At 43.7% G+C, this 17,164-nt stretch overlaps 1 protein-coding gene across 3 annotated transcripts in view; it reads left to right on the top strand.

Moving 5' to 3' along the window:
- LOC311508545 (ELKS/Rab6-interacting/CAST family member 1-like) overlaps nt 1-17,164 on the top strand; it is a 133,395-nt gene that overhangs the window by 6,829 nt on the left and 109,402 nt on the right. For all 3 annotated transcript variants that reach the window (XM_084573355.1, XM_084573356.1, XM_084573354.1), the window contains exons 2-4: nt 2,915-3,747; nt 4,922-4,999; nt 6,192-6,347. In XM_084573355.1, coding sequence (XP_084429481.1) covers nt 3,229-3,747; nt 4,922-4,999; nt 6,192-6,347 — 753 coding nt within the window. In that variant the 5' untranslated portion in view covers nt 2,915-3,228. The remainder of the gene's footprint in view (nt 1-2,914; nt 3,748-4,921; nt 5,000-6,191; nt 6,348-17,164) is intronic.

The following is a 17,164-nucleotide window of genomic DNA, read 5'->3' as shown; positions in this document are numbered from 1 at the left end:
CAGGTCCGCAGGGGGAGGAGGAGGAGGAGGAGGAGGAGGAGGAGGAGGAGGAGGAGGAGGAATCCCACTGACACACTTTGTCTCTAGTCTCATATTGGCCTCAAATGAAGCATTAGATGTGTGCGTGATTTTAGTAACATGATCACTGATGTGCATCTGTGTGCACAATGCAAATGTTTGAATGTGGATTGACATATCTATATGAGTGTATTTGCTGTGTTTCAGTGACTATATATATATATATATATATATAGTTATATATGTATATAGATATATGTGTGTGTGTGTGTGTGTGTGTGCTCAGTTTTCTTCTCTTGTGTGTTCCTGTGAGTCCATGTACTGTATGTAAGCGTGTGCTAAAGGCAGGGTCCTGGCCTGTTTCTATCCAGGTGTGTGTTTTTGGCCCGGAGGGAGATAGAGCAGATGGTCCCTGTTTACCTTTCACATTGTATGTGTGTGTGTGTGTGTGTGTGTGTGTGTGTGTGTGTGTGTGTGTGTGTGGTTGTAACTGACTGGCTGTCGGTAACATCTCCTCGGCCAAAGATCTGTGACTAGCAGTTGGAAGATACGTGCCTGTTAAAGGCCAGGGTGGGTGCAGGAAAATTCAAAGGGGTCGACTCTGAGGCTGCACAGTTAAAAGGGAACTACTATGTTTTACAACCTGGACCTTATTTCTGGCATAAAATACGATCATTTACTCACCCATATAACTTTTGTGTAATTTGTAGTCAGTCAGGAGATAATTAGGTCAGCGTATATCCATATAGTGGGAGTGACTGGGGCACAACCTGAGAATCGGAAAAATATTCAGCGATGTTGCAAAAAACTAGCAGTAGCAAATTACAGGTAAACAAGCCGACCGTCGCGACGCTCAGAGATGACATCATCCAGGTCAGACGACATCATCCGGGGTCTGTAGGTCAATCTACAGACCCCGGATGATGATAGCAGGTAACTCCGGACTCAACGGGGAATAGCAGGCGAGTTTCGCGGCAGATAATGAGTTATTTCGAGGCTGTGTTTCGGTGCCCCAGTCACTCCCACTATATGGATATACGCTGATGTAAATATCTCCCGAACGACTACAAATTACACAAAAGTTATATGAGTAAATGATCGTATTTTATGCCAGAAATAAGGTCCAGGTTGTAAAAAACAGTAGATCCCCCCTTTAATCAGACCTGGACTGAAATGTTTGTGGTTACATTTAGCTATTTTAATAGGCTAAATGTTGAATAAAATGAAATTAATTATTAAACATGAGCCCATAGGGGGAAAAAAAAAAAGATTTTTGCATGTTCTAATTATTTCAGAAGCTGCACGGTTCACTTCTGGTAAGGGAAGGCTGAGATATCAGATGACCAGTGTCCAGTGGATCATGTGACCACTGACTTGACATCACTGTCTCCAAGGAGACCCAGATGACTGAATGACATAATGACTATTCATCGTTTCTTTTGAATTTTTCCAGATTCCAGCCTTGCAAGTTTTTAAAGCGCCTGAAACTTACTTCATCTTCTAAATTTGAGCTCGGCGCATTGCACAACGTGGGTAGTTCAGGGGGCCCTGGGAGATTAGAGCCTTCTCGAACAGAAAGCTTGGAAGTTTCAGCAACCTCTGGGACATTTATCAGAAGCATGTGTTCTCCAGTTCTCATAAATTATGCTCATTTACTCATCGAAATGTTTGCGATGATTGCACCGTTAAATTGAGTGCGGTAGGAATGCCGTGTTTCATTACGTTCACAGCTAGGAAAAATGACAAGGATTCTTTGACCTGATTGACTTAATCAGTTTTAATTTATCTATGTCATCCAACACACACACACACACACACACACACACACACACACAGACACACAGAGACAGAATATCACCAGGCTGTAATGGCAGAACATCATTTTTCGTGGTATTTCGGATTTATCTAATACGCAGCATTACAGTTTTTATATTTGGCTTCTACTGTAACTGATCCTTTTATCCAGTGAGGCTTGTGTGATTAACAGAAATACAGCAGATGGGATTTTGTTCATCTCTCTTTTTTTTAATTTGATGTTGTTAATGCAGAATCAAATGCTGTTTGCTGTTTGCAGCTAGCTGTAGTTGTAATAGTTGCGGGACGGTATCTGTGATTTGGTGGCCAGAGGGGTTTGATGGTGTGATCTGAGGAATGAGAGAGAGACAAAGCAGCCTGTGTGAAAGAAGATATCAGCCGCAGTTTGATGCAACTGTGTACGTGTGAACAGTTCATTGTACTAAGTTTGCTGGGAAGGTCTTTGTTTAACCTGCTGTTAAATTTGAGGTGACAATGGTGGCAGTTTTACACCTGGCTGCTTTGAGCACTGTGTCTGTCTTTGTGTGTATACTTAGGTTGTACGTTCTGCTGCAGTGCAACGCTGCAACCATCATTAGGGTAGAATGAGGATGAGAATTCAGTTAAAATAAAATGGCAAATACACCGGTCAGGCATAACATTATGACCACTGACAGGAGTGACCATCTAGTGACAATACAATGTTCTGCTGGGAAACTTTTGGACCTGGCATTCATGTAGATGTTACATAGACATGTACCACCCACCTAGACCAGACCAGACACCTTCACCCCACAGCAATGACGCTCCTTGATGGCAGCAGCCATCCCCAGCAGGATTCAGCCTGACAGAGACACACACAAAAACATGAAGAACAGCACAATGTGTTGACCTGGCCTCCAAATTCACTAGATCCCAAACTGATCAAGTATCTGTGGGATGTTAAATTGTTTTCTTCTGGTCAGTCAAAATGGCCAACATACAAAAATGTAATCTGTATATTCAGTGCACAGAGAAAAAAACAAAAGGTTAAACACAACCACAGACCTTGTAAAACTGTCTTTGTTCCACGTATCACAAGTCTCTCTATCTTTCTTTTTAGGTGATCCCATCATCCCTGTGGATTGTCTCATCGCCTTTATCTAAGGGATGCCCTATTGATTACTGCTGCCTAACAAAGTCCATGGATTACAGCCACAGCATTGTGAAGGCCTCGATAACAGCTCTGTCAACATTATGACACATTTCAAGTCAAGAAGAGCCACAGTTGAAGATTAACAGGAGTTTATTTTGGGACATCCATTTTACAGTTTTCACTTCTCCTGATTTTGAGCATGTTTCCTTGATTAGTCTTTTGAACCGGAAACTCTTAACGCCTCTACAGTTTACGGCCTACGTCCTCTCGACCCTCTCACCATGTACGGTAGTTCTCGTTCCGTGTCAAAGCTGGATGTCGTTGGATCCAATGGCAACGGGTCTGGGAGTCCCGGGCGCTCGCCGCGCCTCCCTCGATCCCCACGTCTGGGACACCGGCGCAACAGCAGCAACAGCTCCACCGGCGGACTCACTGGCACTGGGAAAACTTTATCCATGGAGAATATTCAGTCTCTGAATGCTGCCTACGCCACCGGCGGTCCCATGTACTTCACCGACACCGGCGACGACCCGGTCGGCATCGGGAGTCTGGGAAGCGGACTGAATCCACCGCTTCCTAAAAGCACCATGACCCTGGGCAGAGCCGGGGCCAGGGTGCCCTACGGGGTCAGGTCGGCCGTCATGGGCAGCAGTCCTAATATAAACAGTGGAGGAGGAGGAGGTGGAGGAGGAGGTGGGGGAAGCAGCGGAGCTGTCATTCCTAGTGACGCAATAACATTTGGCGGGGAGCTGCAAAACCAGCCTCCACAGGCGTCTACTGTGCCCCACTCCATGAGACAGGTGAAGGATCACTGTGTTTTCTCTTCTTCTTTCAAGTTCAAACGTTTATTTCTGGAGAATATCCAAAAGAAAACAGCATTAAATGAATAGTCCAACATTTTGGAGGCATGCACTCATACACTATGCTTTCTTGTAGAGATCCTGTCCAGTTTTCTGGATGCAAACTGCAAGAAAAAGTGCTCTACAAAGACAATACAGACGATCTTAAATGAAGTTTAGAAAAAGACAGATAAGAAATGTTTGACTGTAGACAATCTTTGTTCCATCTTCGTGCAAAGTGAAGCGTTATCTGATAAGCCTCAAAATATAAGACATGTAAGATATAATCAGTTAGACAAAATTTTTGCCACACAGATAGGTTTTGCACTTTTACTTGAGTGTATGAGCTGAATTTAGCTAAATGTCTAATGGCTGCACATGGAGGCGGCTTGATTATGATACTGACACTGATACTGATGGAGAAACCCCCCAATATACAGTATAATAATCCAATATCTTTGTTGTCCCTCTCTTAAACAATTTAGTTGTTAAAAATGTATTTGTCAGGATACTTTTTTTGTTCCCTGAGCTTAAAATAACTCCACCCAGCTGACGTGACGACAGCACTGCAGACAGGTCTCACTCTCGTTTTAGCTACTGTACGTGACACGCCTCCCTGCACAGAGCGTCCCTTAAAGTGCTTTTGACAAATGCATCGTATAATTTTTTTTTTTTTGCAAAAATCCCGGCCCGTGAGTATGCCCAGCGTCGGACAATGCATGCCCAGTCATTATTTTCTTCTGAAGTCACCCTTCCGCTAAATAAAACAAGAACAGCGTGGGCGTTCACACGGTATGTTTAAATAGACTAAGGTCTGCGCTCCCACTTCCTCTGCAACATTAGTCACAACCTGGAAGCTCATCTCCTCACGGCGAAGCTCCCTACTCTGTTTGCTTCTCATTTCTTCTTAAACTAAATGAATCTGTCCTTAACTTAAATTTACATTCGCACGCTTACAGTGTATTGCACTCATTGTCAGGATGTGTTCTACTTCTGCACTCGTTTGTTGCTGAACAATTAAACATGTGTGCTGATGTCGATGTTGAATTAATCTGAACCCTTCTCTTCTGCTCTTCTGAAAATGTAAAATTATATAAAGCACAGGGAAAAATGATGATGCTGTGTGTGTTGCCAGGTGAGAGACGGTGCGATGTCGGACCTACAGACCCAGTTAAGAGAAGTGCTGAGAGAGAACGAACTGCTACGCAGAGAAGTAAGGACACACGCACATTTAAAAAGATGAATTGGTTTACACCGATCAGCCAAAACATTATGGTCACTGACAGGTGAAGTGCATAACACCGATGACACTGGGCGGGATATAGGGATGTCCCTATCGGTGTCTGGGCTGGCAGTTGGCTAGCGGCAATGCTGCCAAAAAATAACTAAGAAGAAGATGACCTTTCCTTCGGTTTTAAGATAAAATTAACGCTTAGTACACTCGGGCAAAGGCTGCACTGAAGTGACAACAAACACTGGCTGCTGCGTTTAAAAAAAGTTTCTTCCAGACAAAAAATATTACAGAGAGGGTTACAGAGTTTACGCCGTTGGATGACCAGCCCATTTGTGTAGTAGACGACACACGTTTTTACCGTCTGTTGGAGCTTCTGTAGCCTCTCCTGGGTACATTAGCTTTTAGAGCGCTACTACAGTCGCACTGTGCATACGTGATCTAGAAGAATACAAGGGGAGGAGGTAAGGATATTTTATTTATGTAAGATTGAATCAAGGCTGGGATCGGCGAATGCTGAATATTAAAAGATCTGTATTGGATCGGGGGGAGAGAAAACTTGACCTGGACATCCCCTAGTGGGATGTAGGCAGCAAGTGTTGATGAGTTGTGAGGTGTTCCCGGTCTGCAGTGGTCAGTACCTATCAGAAGTGATGGGCCAAGGAAGGAAAAGCAGTAATGCGTGGGAGGAGTATCTGACGTATCCGTAGCTAAAATTGCTGAAAAGCTAAATGCTGGTTCTGGTAGAAAGGAGTCAGGATGCACAGTTTGTTGCATATGGAGCTGAGTAGCCACAGAGCAGCCAGGATGCTCACGCTAATCCCTGTGCACTTCGGAAAGTGCCTACAATGGACACGAGCATCTGATGAGTCACATTTTCTTTTACATCATATGGATGGCTGGGTGCATGTGCATTGCTGAACTGGAGAACATATGGCACCAGGATGCATCATCACTCCCTTGCCGTTGCCACGTATGTATTAAAGTCACATAAATACCTGGAGCCAGATTTCCTAGAAGAACTCTAATGAGATGACCAGTGTTATTCGCTTCACCAGTGGGTGGCTTTAATGTAGTGGACGATAAGTGTGTTTGTTATTTCTTTACTTGTGATTTTGCTCCCTTGAAATTAAAATGTTTGATGTCACAACGTTTAATATTTATTGTCTTATAGCTGGAGGCCAAAGAGTCCAAGCTGAGCTCCTCTATGAACTCCATTAAGACCTTTTGGAGTCCAGAGCTGAAGAAAGAGAGAGCACTGAGGAAGGACGAAGCCACGAAGATGGCCGTCTGGAAGGAGCAGTACAGGGTGGTGCAGGAGGAAACCCAGGTAAGGATAGGATGTGTGTGTTTGTAACATCTTCGACAGTGAATTACTGTTCATATCTTTGGGCTGTCTTTGCTCGTTGCTTAGCCGAGGAGCAAATGAAGAGTTGGAGGGAGCAGTATGTCAACTGTGATATCCCGTTTAGGCTTAGTTTAAAGGGGAATTACCGTTTTTTTACAACCTGGACCTTATTTCTGGGATAAAATACGATCGTTATCTCACCCACATAACTTTGGTGTCATTTGTAGTCGTTCGGGACGATATTTAGATCCATGTATATCCATACAGTGGGAGTGACTGGGGCACCGAAACGCAGCCTCTAAATAACACATTACCTGCCATGAAACTCGTTCATTTCACCAATATTTTGTTATGATACGCTAGTTCTTTTCCCTGTTGAGCCCAGAGTTACCTGTTATCTATTCGCGAACGTGCAGCGGTTTGTTGTTCTTTGGCCAGCTGTTCCTCTCTCTGCCTCCACATCCTCCTTTCAACGAGCTCCTCATCCGTATACTCTGGCTCAAAACGGTAAGGCCGTCCATCATTAACAAAGTCGTCGTCCACAACCTCTCAATCGGAAAAATATTCAGCCATGTTGCAAAAAACTAGCAGCAGTAAGTTACAGGTAAACAAGCCGACCGTCGCGGGTGCGAGCGGCGCTCAGAGATGACATCATCCAGGTCAGAAGTTAGTAGGTCAATCTACAGACCCCGGATGATGATAACAGGTAACTCCGGACTCAACAGGGAATGGCACTAGCATATCATAACAAAATACTGGTGAAATGAACGAGTTGGCAGATAATGCGTTATTTAGAGGCTGCGTTTCGGTGCCCCATTCACTCCCACTATATGGATATATGCAGCTCTGTGCAGGATCTAAATATCTTCGGAACTACTCGCTCTCACTTCTACTAGGTTTGGTTTAATGTATAAATGTATGGGCTGGCCCGATTTTCCGGTCTGCTCTGGTGGATTTGATTGGCCGCTGTAAGACGGCGCTTAAGACGGGCAAACGGATGAAGCAAGCCGCCTGGTTGGGGGACTCCCAGCTGTCTGTTGGTGCTGAAGCCATCTGGACGGGACGGAGACACAGCTAGTCTGGCAGCGGGCTGAAACATTATACAAGAGACGACATGCACACGCTGGCAGTCGCCTCGCAGCGCCTCGTTTCGCACATTTCCATTGTGAAAGCTGGAAAGTCCTCAGCCATTGCTCCTTGTATATTTTAATTTTAAGTAAATCTCATTCATTATTTTTTTTTTTTTGTCCTAACACCTGCTCCCCTTCTTGCACATGTCTCCTGGTGTGAGTTTTATGTGGAAAAATGTGCTAAAGGACTTAAATGACATCACCAGATATTAAACAAAGAACGTTTTTCAGCGGCGTTTGATGCGTGTGGGAACGCGTGCCTGCAGATATGCATTCATGAAGCTCTCATTTACTCAGACTGACACCGAGCACGAAAATATATCAGTGAATAAAGGAGCAGACGATGAGTTGATCAGTCTATCATGTAGCTAGCCCGCTGCCAGCCCTATAAAAATCCTCAGTTGCCTTCACACTTGCACACACACACTCCTCTCTGGGTGTAACAGTGAGTAAACACACATGTTAAGACGTGCATGAACATTTCCTGATCTCTGCCGTTAGGAAAACCTCCTCTTTTTTTTTTTTTTATTCCTTTCACTTTCATTCCCTTCCCCTGCTCAAAGACAAATCACACCCTTTTAACTCGAGGCGTCATTCTCATTTCCTGCCCTCACTTTCCCGTCACTTTCCTACTCTTCAATCTTCCTTGTTTTTCTGTTAATCTCAGGCTTTTTTTGTTTTCCCCTTGCTCCCTTTTCTCTCTCTCTCTGTAGTCCTTCTATTTCTGTCATCCCGTGCTAAGTCAGCTCTCTCATTCTCTTCCCTCCCTCCTTCCCTCCTACCTCACTGTCTTTGCCATCATCTCCGTGTTAGAAATTGAATTAAGCTACCTCCCAGTAATTTTAGGACTATGTGAGTTCAGGCGCACGCCCCTGCTGAGGAATGCTCTTCTCCTCTCCACCCTCTTTCCTCCGCCCTTCCCTCACTTATTCACCTCCTCTTTCATGCTCGACCCCACTATCTTCATCTGCCTTCTGCCAGCTTCCGTCTTTATCTCTTCCTCTTCTTCTGTCTGCACGGTGTATCGTGTATGTTAAAAACCACAACGTCAGACTTTCTTAATCTCATGTAGATTCAAAATCCACTAAATAAAATGTGATAATGTGCACATGTTGTTTCTGTTCAATATTTGGTGAAAACAGGAAGTTTGCACAATAGTCACAAAATTTAATCAGCTGATTTGTGTCCCTCTTTTTTTTTTTGCGTGACTCAGAGCATGACTTTGAAAATAATGCATTTCAATTGGCAGTGTCTTTTGTGCCATGTCTTTTTAAGGAAGCCCAGTCTAATGTTGCACCCTGTGACATGCCTCGCCACGCTTCCAGCCTCAGTAGTTTGGAGCCGTGCTGGTAGTTCATTAAATCACTTGGGTTCAGTTCGGATTTCGGTTCATTTTCACACTATGTCGCTCTTTTCTCTCACTTCAGTCGCTGCTTGGTTATGTTTAGGAAGCAGATTTCAACTATTTTAAGTACTTCCAGGAGCTAGTTCTTAAGGAATGTGTGTTTTATTTTGGTTCATTGTCATTTAATAGACAGATTATTCGTTTGCCATCATTACTTTAATGCTTTTAATTATATATTTATATTCCTATAATTGACAGTTATAGAGGACACTTAACCAAAATTGTGGAATTGCTTGCTGCTAAGTATGGAAATCAAGAATGAGCGTTATACTTAAACTGTTTCATTATTGGACAGCTGGGATAGGCTCCAGCAGACCCCGCGACTCTTAACAGGAATAAGCGATTACAGAAGATGAATGAATGAATGAATGTTTCATTCATTGCGAGAAAAGAGGGAAAGCTTCTTCATTATTTGTCATCGCACAAAAACAAAGAGTTGTTTGCTCAGTCAGGTGAAGTGATAAAGCCCTAATGGTAGAGCCGTCATGGTAGTTGAATGGGCTTAATGCATAGACTGTATATAAAGATGGACTAGCTCCTCAAAAGTGAAGCCAAAGCAAGTAGAGCTCCCCCTGGTGGCTGCCTGCAGTATAGGTCATAAGCTCCACCCCCTCCATGTTAGTGGATGGGACTTGCGCCAAACAGTTATTTGACGCTATATAGGATGTAACCTAATGGTGGTTAAAAGTTGCCATGCCAACCACTCTGTAAAACGTCCCGCTGGACCGTGAGAGTTGTAAAAAATTAATAAATAAATAAGTACAGTGTATAATCCAACATTTCCTCAAAACTGGTGAAGGTAGAGGAGAGCGTAGTATTGATTATTCGAAAACACGAGTGAGTCTGGAGGAAGTCTGGTCGGGTCATCAGTATCACGACTGCTCGTGGCTCCACTCTCGGACCGTACTGCGCAGACTCTGGCTCCAAACCAAGATGGCAGCGCCTGTATCCCCGGGAAAATAGCGTCAGATTGGCCAATGCAAGGAAGTGGAGATGCATTGTCCATATTTATATACAGTCTATGGTTTAACATTAGACTGGAGTTTGAGCCCCAGTTAAAATATTCAGTTTTAACTGAGAGTTTGGTCGTATATGCACCATGTCAAACAGGTGTTAGAAAGCCAGACATTCTTTCTACGAAAAGACCCTGAGGGCTAAACTACAACATTCAGATCAGAGCTTCTCATTTAAGGAGAAGACTAGCCCACCTGAAACTTAACAGGCGAATGCACTTCAGAGTTTCAGCTATGGATCCATCTTGACAGCCATGACAGCAGTCTTAGACTCTGAAACGTGTGATCAAATGGACTAGACGCTCGTATTTATGTTCTCCATAATTATCCCGTGATCTCAGGAAAACACAAGACGTTTTTCTTGACAAGGTAGCATGCTATCTTGAAAAGTGGTCCTTTTGTTTTGACCATTTAAGCAGATAAATGAACTTGAAGACAACAGCATTAAACAATTATAACCATAGTTGACTTGTATGTAGTACAGGGGAAGATGTGGACTAGCTTAGACTCTACATTCACGGCTTGAGCTAGGCAGCTAACCCCTAAGCTGCTCCCTGGGTGCCTTGTATAGCCGCTCCAAGTGGATGTATTAAACTCCTAGAGGTTGCATTTTGTCGCTTTTCTGTTTTTATTTTTGGCAAACACATTAAATCTGCAGGTTCCCAGTCCAGTTAGATATGAGGCTGTTCTGTGTAACATCCCCGCTGAGCTTTAAACAATCCCTCTCCCCCTCTCTACTGCCATTCGCTGTCGTGTTCTGTCACTTGCTCACTCTAATCCAGTCATTTTCATCTCGTTTTTACTCCGTCCCACCATTTCACTCCCACTGTCACTGCTTCTCTTTCACAACTCTCCATTACTCTCCATCTGGACCTGTGCTACAGGTTTGGCCTCAGAACTTATTTCAGTAGAACAAACGTCCAACAAATCCATTGATCCGTACACAGATACCCACCCTATTCATCTGATTTGTCACTTTCATTCTGCTGCCTTCCTTTGGTTTGTGTGTGTGTGAATGTGTTCACCCAATTCCTTCCACCTCCTTGATCACAGCAGGTAAGTACGCTGTTTCGCGCGCAAGAGAAGAAGGAGAGAAAAAAGGGAAAAGATAAAGGAATGCCTGGAATGCCAAAGGAAAGCTTCACTTTCTTTCCCTCTCTTTGCCGATTTGTGCCCGACCCAAAGCGCACCGTTCTTGTCCTCACTGAACTCTCCATTTAATAAATATACAACATCAAGCAGGGAGGCAAGCAGCCGTTAGGGTTTATTACCGTAACCATGACGTCCAGGGTCTCCATTTAAGACATACAGTGATCTCCTGAAAATAAACCCAGTGCTGCTACAACGAGATTAAATAAAAAGATGCTGTTTTCTGTCTGAAATTCGAACAAATTAAGCAACACGCTGTAGTTATGAAGTTTTCCTAAAATGTAGTGTTTGCCCTGAGCTGTGTGCTTCGGTCCCCTCTGTCCTACGTGGTCTGTTGAATCATACCAGCTGGGACAATAACCACTCTGTCTGTTGGTTTGTGGGGCTGCTGCATGCCATCTATCATCTACTGTACTCCGGGCGAGCCGGGTGACGTCACGACCCGGCATGAGTGTGAGGAAGAGGGTGCATGTGTGCTTGTTTTTTCTCGTCATGCGTGTGTCAGGTGTGCGTCGAGGCTGTATGTGAATGTTTGCGTGCGGCAGTGATTTGCATGCGTGCATCTATTGGTTTGTTGAAAGAGAGAGCACCAGGAGGGAGCCTGTGTCCTTGTTGGCAGGCTTACGCGTGTGTCAGGACAATTCGGCTTTTGTAACAAACAAGTGTGTGTGTGTTCGTCTGCGGAGGCACAGACCGAGGCACGGTTACCTGCATGTGTTTAATCTGTGCATTTGTATTTGATCGCGCGTACGTGCATGGGTGCAGACATGCGTGCTCACATCTTGTAAGACTGCTCTGTTTTCCGCCGTTTCTATTTATATCCGGTGCATGTTTTTGTTTTTTTGTTTTTTTTTGTTTGCATGCAACCACTTGTGTGTGTTTTTACAGAAGGGGAAGGCATTCGGTGTGACGTCAAAAGTTGTGTTTGTGTGTCTTTGTGTTTTAGAGAAGACGCAGCTGCCAGTGGCTGTTGTACTTCTACTGCTGCACTGTTTTCATCCTCTTCTATTATTTAACAGTCAAGGTGCTGGTGGCAAATGGAGGTGTGTGCTATTGTAGGGAAGGAGAAAACTTTTTCCTTCCATTATTATACATGAAGACCGTCTGAGAGTCTATAAACCGCGACTGTGTATTGGATCAAACTTTTTTTTTTGGTAAAATTAAAGCCCCGAGTTTGTGAGAGTGAGGACGTTAATCCAAACAGACAGGTGCCCGTTACAAGGCGCCACTTTACCTGCAGGGGGACGACAACATGAGCTTGAGACTGAGCCGCAATCTTGAAGAGAGAGTGAGACTGGCATGATTTTCCACTCGGTGAACGTGGCAGTAAATCAAGCCTTGAGGTTAATGTGTAAATGGATGGTGCCACCAGAGCTCTGATCTGTTCCCTCTCCGCAGATGAAATCATTTGAGTTTAAATAATCACAACCGGAGACGGTGATTTACTTGCGCGCTCTTAATAAAGAAAGTGGCACGGCTGTAAATTAAAGAGGACTCACAGATACAGTAAAAGCACTTTGGACTTGCGTCTCTGCTGTCTGAGTAAAGACTTATAATCATTGCTCAGCACTTAACGTCATCTTGCACATCTAACTTCATTAGTCAACGCCGGCGTTGCCCTCATCTACTCAGATTAATTCAAACGCATTAGAAACTGATGCTGCCAATTGTTTCCTGTGTCAGACTTTCATTTACTTTACAGAAAAGCTAAATGCGTCCAGAGTGAAAGTCTCGCTGCCAGCTGGCTGCAAAAAAAAAAATGCTTCGCCTCGCAATCCGTATGCCGACGTAGACCTGACAGATAAAAAGGAAAGAGGGTCGTGAAGAATGTATCAGGAAGATGGATCGAGATGTAAAGATGTGTAAAATGTGGAGAGGAAGAGGGAGGGAATCGGGAGAATGAGGAGCCGGGGCGCAAGTGCCAGGAGGAGGGAGGAAAAAGAGGGGAGATGGATGGACGGCCTGGACAAACTGAGCTGAATAAAGCAGATGAAATGTGGAGAAACTGAAAGACTGATGGGTGCTGATGTGACAGGAGAGAAATGGGCGAGGAGGAGCGAAGTGGATAAAACTCTAGAAGCAATAGACTTAAATGGAGGATTTAGTGGAAGGAGAAGAAAAGGGAACAAGATGAACAGCAGCATTGTTCTGCAGATCCTCTTATCATGTCTAAACATTCATATTTTCTATAAGCCATTTAGTGTCAGAGGCAAAACTCTCACGTTATAATCTGATCTACACTGACTCGGAGTTAGGATCCAGATCGCCGCTCGGCTTTCCTGTTATAAAGTGCACTTTAGATGTAGCTGCCTCGGACGGGAGTCAACAGACGAAGCAGAAGAAGGGGAGTGGAAGGATTTATGGGAAGGGAGTCAAAGAGAAAAAGCTGAGAAGTACATATAAACAAAGAGAGACGCTGGAATTTTGCAAAGATTTTGCGCATTCCTCGAGAGTCCCACGTCTCTTTCTGTTCGCTGGTTCAGTCGGATGACGTGAGGAGATCACGGTCATTAGACGAGTGGAATATCTGACGAGGAGAACAAAAATGGGATTCTTTAAAGTTTTTCAGCACGCTCGAAAACTTTCCTCTTATCGTGGCAGTTTTAGTCCCACTCCTATTGGTTTATAATAACGTTGTTTAAGTAAAGTAGTAGCTGTGACCTGGAAACATTGCAGTGTCATTGAAAGTATTGATAATAATCCCTCACTGTTCACTGAATCAGATGTTCTTTTTCTTTTCTTAGTGCTTTTCATCCACTATGTGAGTTAGTGGTCGCAGACATTTCTCCCTTCCTACCCAAATATAATGGACCCTAAAGGGGTATTGAATAGCGGTGCTCAAAGCGGCTAAATAATACAAAACTCTCATTCCAGAAATCATGACTCGATTACTCAAAAAGAATCTACCCGTGAATGGCTGACGAGGCTGAGTTAGCTGGACCTACCCTCCCAGCAGCTGTGTGCTCTGGTTTAAATAAGGAAATAAAAATGCTATACATACAGTATGTGTAGCCAGAGCTTCCCCTACCCACAACATTTTTGTGGGGGAAAGTTGGTCCATGTTCTAAAGATCTGCCGGGCCAATCACATCTTTGGGCGGTCGTATCATGGACGCTGATACAGTTATAAACGTCACGGAGGACTATCCCGTTGTGTAAATATATACACTACACCAACCCAGACTCTTATTCTGATAAGAACTGAGTCAGGCTAATATACACGGGTCAGGCGTAACATTACGACCACCTTCCTAATATTGTGTAGGTCTTCCTTGTGCCTCCAGGAACAGTTCTTACTCATCAGAGAATGGACATAGGGACATTCTGAGGGTGTCCTGTGGTGTCTGGCAACAGAATGTTGTTAGTTTGGGCCTTTGAGGGGAGGGGCCTCTGTGGATCATCCAACAGATACTTGATCAGTTTAGGATCTAGTGAATTTGGAGGCCAGGTCAACACCTTGTGCTGTTTTTCATGTGTTTTTGTTCCTAAACCGTTTTTGTGGGTGTATATGTGTCAGGTTGCATCCTGCTGGGGATCAAGTAGTGTCATTGCTATGGGGTGGGGGTGCCTGGTCTGGTCTAGGTGGGTGCTACATGTCTAAGTAACATCCACATGAATGAATGCCAGGTCCAAAAGTTTCCCAGCAGAACATTGTGTTTTCACAAGATGGTCAATGTTATTTACTTCTCCTGTCAGTGGTTTTAATGTTGTGGCTGATCGGTGTAAATACAACAACTTAACTTGATAAGCTCAATGCCATTTTTCATTTTGCAAAACTGACGAGGACTGATGACTAGAAATGCGATGATGCTCCACTGAGAGGATCTGAGTGTGACAGCGAGCGTGCCCGGCAAAGTTTCCAAAAGTCACATTGTTCCTTCTGTTGCCCTCAGTCTGCGCCTCTTTCCGTCCTCTGCTCGTGGACGGATGACTCATTATTCCTCCGTGCATGAGTCTGTTGTCGTTTGGACGTGAGACAATAACACTTTCTACCTTTAGAGGTCAACAACGAGATACAAAGCTTCACCTCCCGGGACTATTATCACTGTGTGTGCGCGTCGGTAGTGTTTTGAGTGTGTGTGTGATTTTCACGCATGAACGCTCATCAGTAACAGATGGTCTTCAAACCTGTGTGTTTATTTAGTCAAGATGGAGAGATAGGTGAGGGAGGGATGGAGAGAGAGATAGAGAGAGAGAGAATAAGGTAAATAGAGGGAGCGATGGCAGGGGAGAAAACAGCAGATGGACAGAAAGGAGTGGGCTAGAAGGAAGGATGGAGAGAATTTAACTGAAAGGAGAGGAGGACGAGAAGGAGGGAGGAGACTCCTACACTCAGGCGTCTTATAAAACTTTAACTTCGCTGCAGGGAGGCGGCGGAGAAGCACTCGATCCCTCCGTTTCTTTTTTCGTTTTTCTTTACAAAGACACAGTGTCCCTCTTACAGTAGGACGAGAAAGAGAGGGATCTGAAACTGAAATGAAAGACGGAGTCAGTTTTCTCTCCTTTCCTGCAACGTTGTGATTTTTTTCCCCTTTCACTCCGTCCACTTTCACTCTGTGTGTGTGTGTGTGTGTGTGTGTGTGTGTCTTTGTGTGGCAGCCATGTCTGTCCTTATAAGGAGTGAGTTTGGGAATGAACTGAATTACAGTACAGTCACTCCTCCTTCTCTTCTGCTGCTTTTTTCTCTCACTCTCACTAAATGACCTATTCTTTTCTTTCCTCCTCTTTTCTTTTCTTTTCTTTTCTCTTCTTTCTTTTCTTTTCTTTTCTTTCCTCCTCTTTTCTCTTCTCTTCTTTCTTTTCTTTTCTCTTCTCTTTTCTCTTCTCTCTCTTCGATCCTGTTTCATCTCAAAGTGACTGATAAGGATCAGCATTTAACTCTCACCTTTCTTTCTTTCTTTCTTTCTTTCTTTCTTTCTTTCTTTCTAACTGTAATCCTGTTCTATATTCTGTAATTCTTTCATTTTTTTCTCTCTCTCTCTCTTTCTCTGTCTTTCTTTCTATAATTCTATTGCATTTCTTTCTCCTTGTAGATCCTTTCTTCCTTTCTTTCTACCTTCCTTTCTTTAATTCTCTTGCATTTTTCCTCTTTGTAGTTTCTTTCTTTCTTTCTTTCTTTCTAACTGTAATCCTGTTGTCTATAATTCTTTCATTTTTTCTCTTATTTCTTTCGTTCTTTCTTTCTTTCTCACTCCAATTCTGTTCTTTCTTCAATTAATCTTTCCTTTTTTCCTCTTTGTACTTTTTGTTAGTCTGTTTCTTTCTTCCTTTCTGTAATTCTCTTTCATTTTTCGCTTTGTGGTTCCTTTCTTTCTTTCAGCGAGGCATTTCTTACTTTCTTGCTGTAATTTAATTCTTCTGTTATTCTTTTTTTTTTTTCTCTTTCTACTTTCTTTCTTTTTGTTAGTTCTTTCTATCTTTCTTTCTTTCTTTCTATAATTCTCTCTAATTTTTTCTCTGTGTAGTTCCTTTCTTTCCTTCAGCGAGACATTTCTTTCTGTCTTTCTTCTTTCCGTGTATGTGCCATAAAGTTTCTCTCTCATTCTTGCAGGCAGTGAGTCATTCTCTTGTGTTCACCCATTCGTCCTTATTTTAAATTTGATTTCCTCCTCTTCGTTATTTTCTTCATCCTCCACCTCAGAGGAAGAAGACAGGGAGTGTGTTAATCTGCCTGTTGTCTAATGCCTGAGTGGGCGATGCTTTCAAACTGCTCACGGTCATTACACACACACACAAACACACACACAGCGTGACCACAGCCTCCAACGTTATCAACATTATGTTGTCCTCAGTACATGTGTGTCTGTCTGTGTGTGGGCATCATCGTGCGCTCAGCGTGTTTGTGTGTGTGTGTGTGTGTGTATACAGTTTTTTGTCACAGTGTGTGTCTGCATGTGAGGAGGGGGGGGCCATGACTCACCCAGCGAGCACAGAATAAGCGAGGGATGAGACGGAGGAGTATTAACACAGAGATGGTTAATATTGAGCGACAGATGAGCAGTGGCCGGAGGGAGGGATGATGAGCGGATGGAAAAATTGTCACTGTATTCACAAACGGATTTTCTCTTCTCCTCTCCAACCATGAACAGTGTAGACTGCTCAT

This window comes from Chelon labrosus, assembly GCF_963514085.1.
Source record: "Chelon labrosus genome assembly, chromosome: 23".
Lineage (NCBI taxonomy): Eukaryota > Metazoa > Chordata > Actinopteri > Mugiliformes > Mugilidae > Chelon > Chelon labrosus.
Note: the sequence above shows the minus strand (reverse complement) of the source record. Positions and strands in the feature narration are given on the sequence as shown.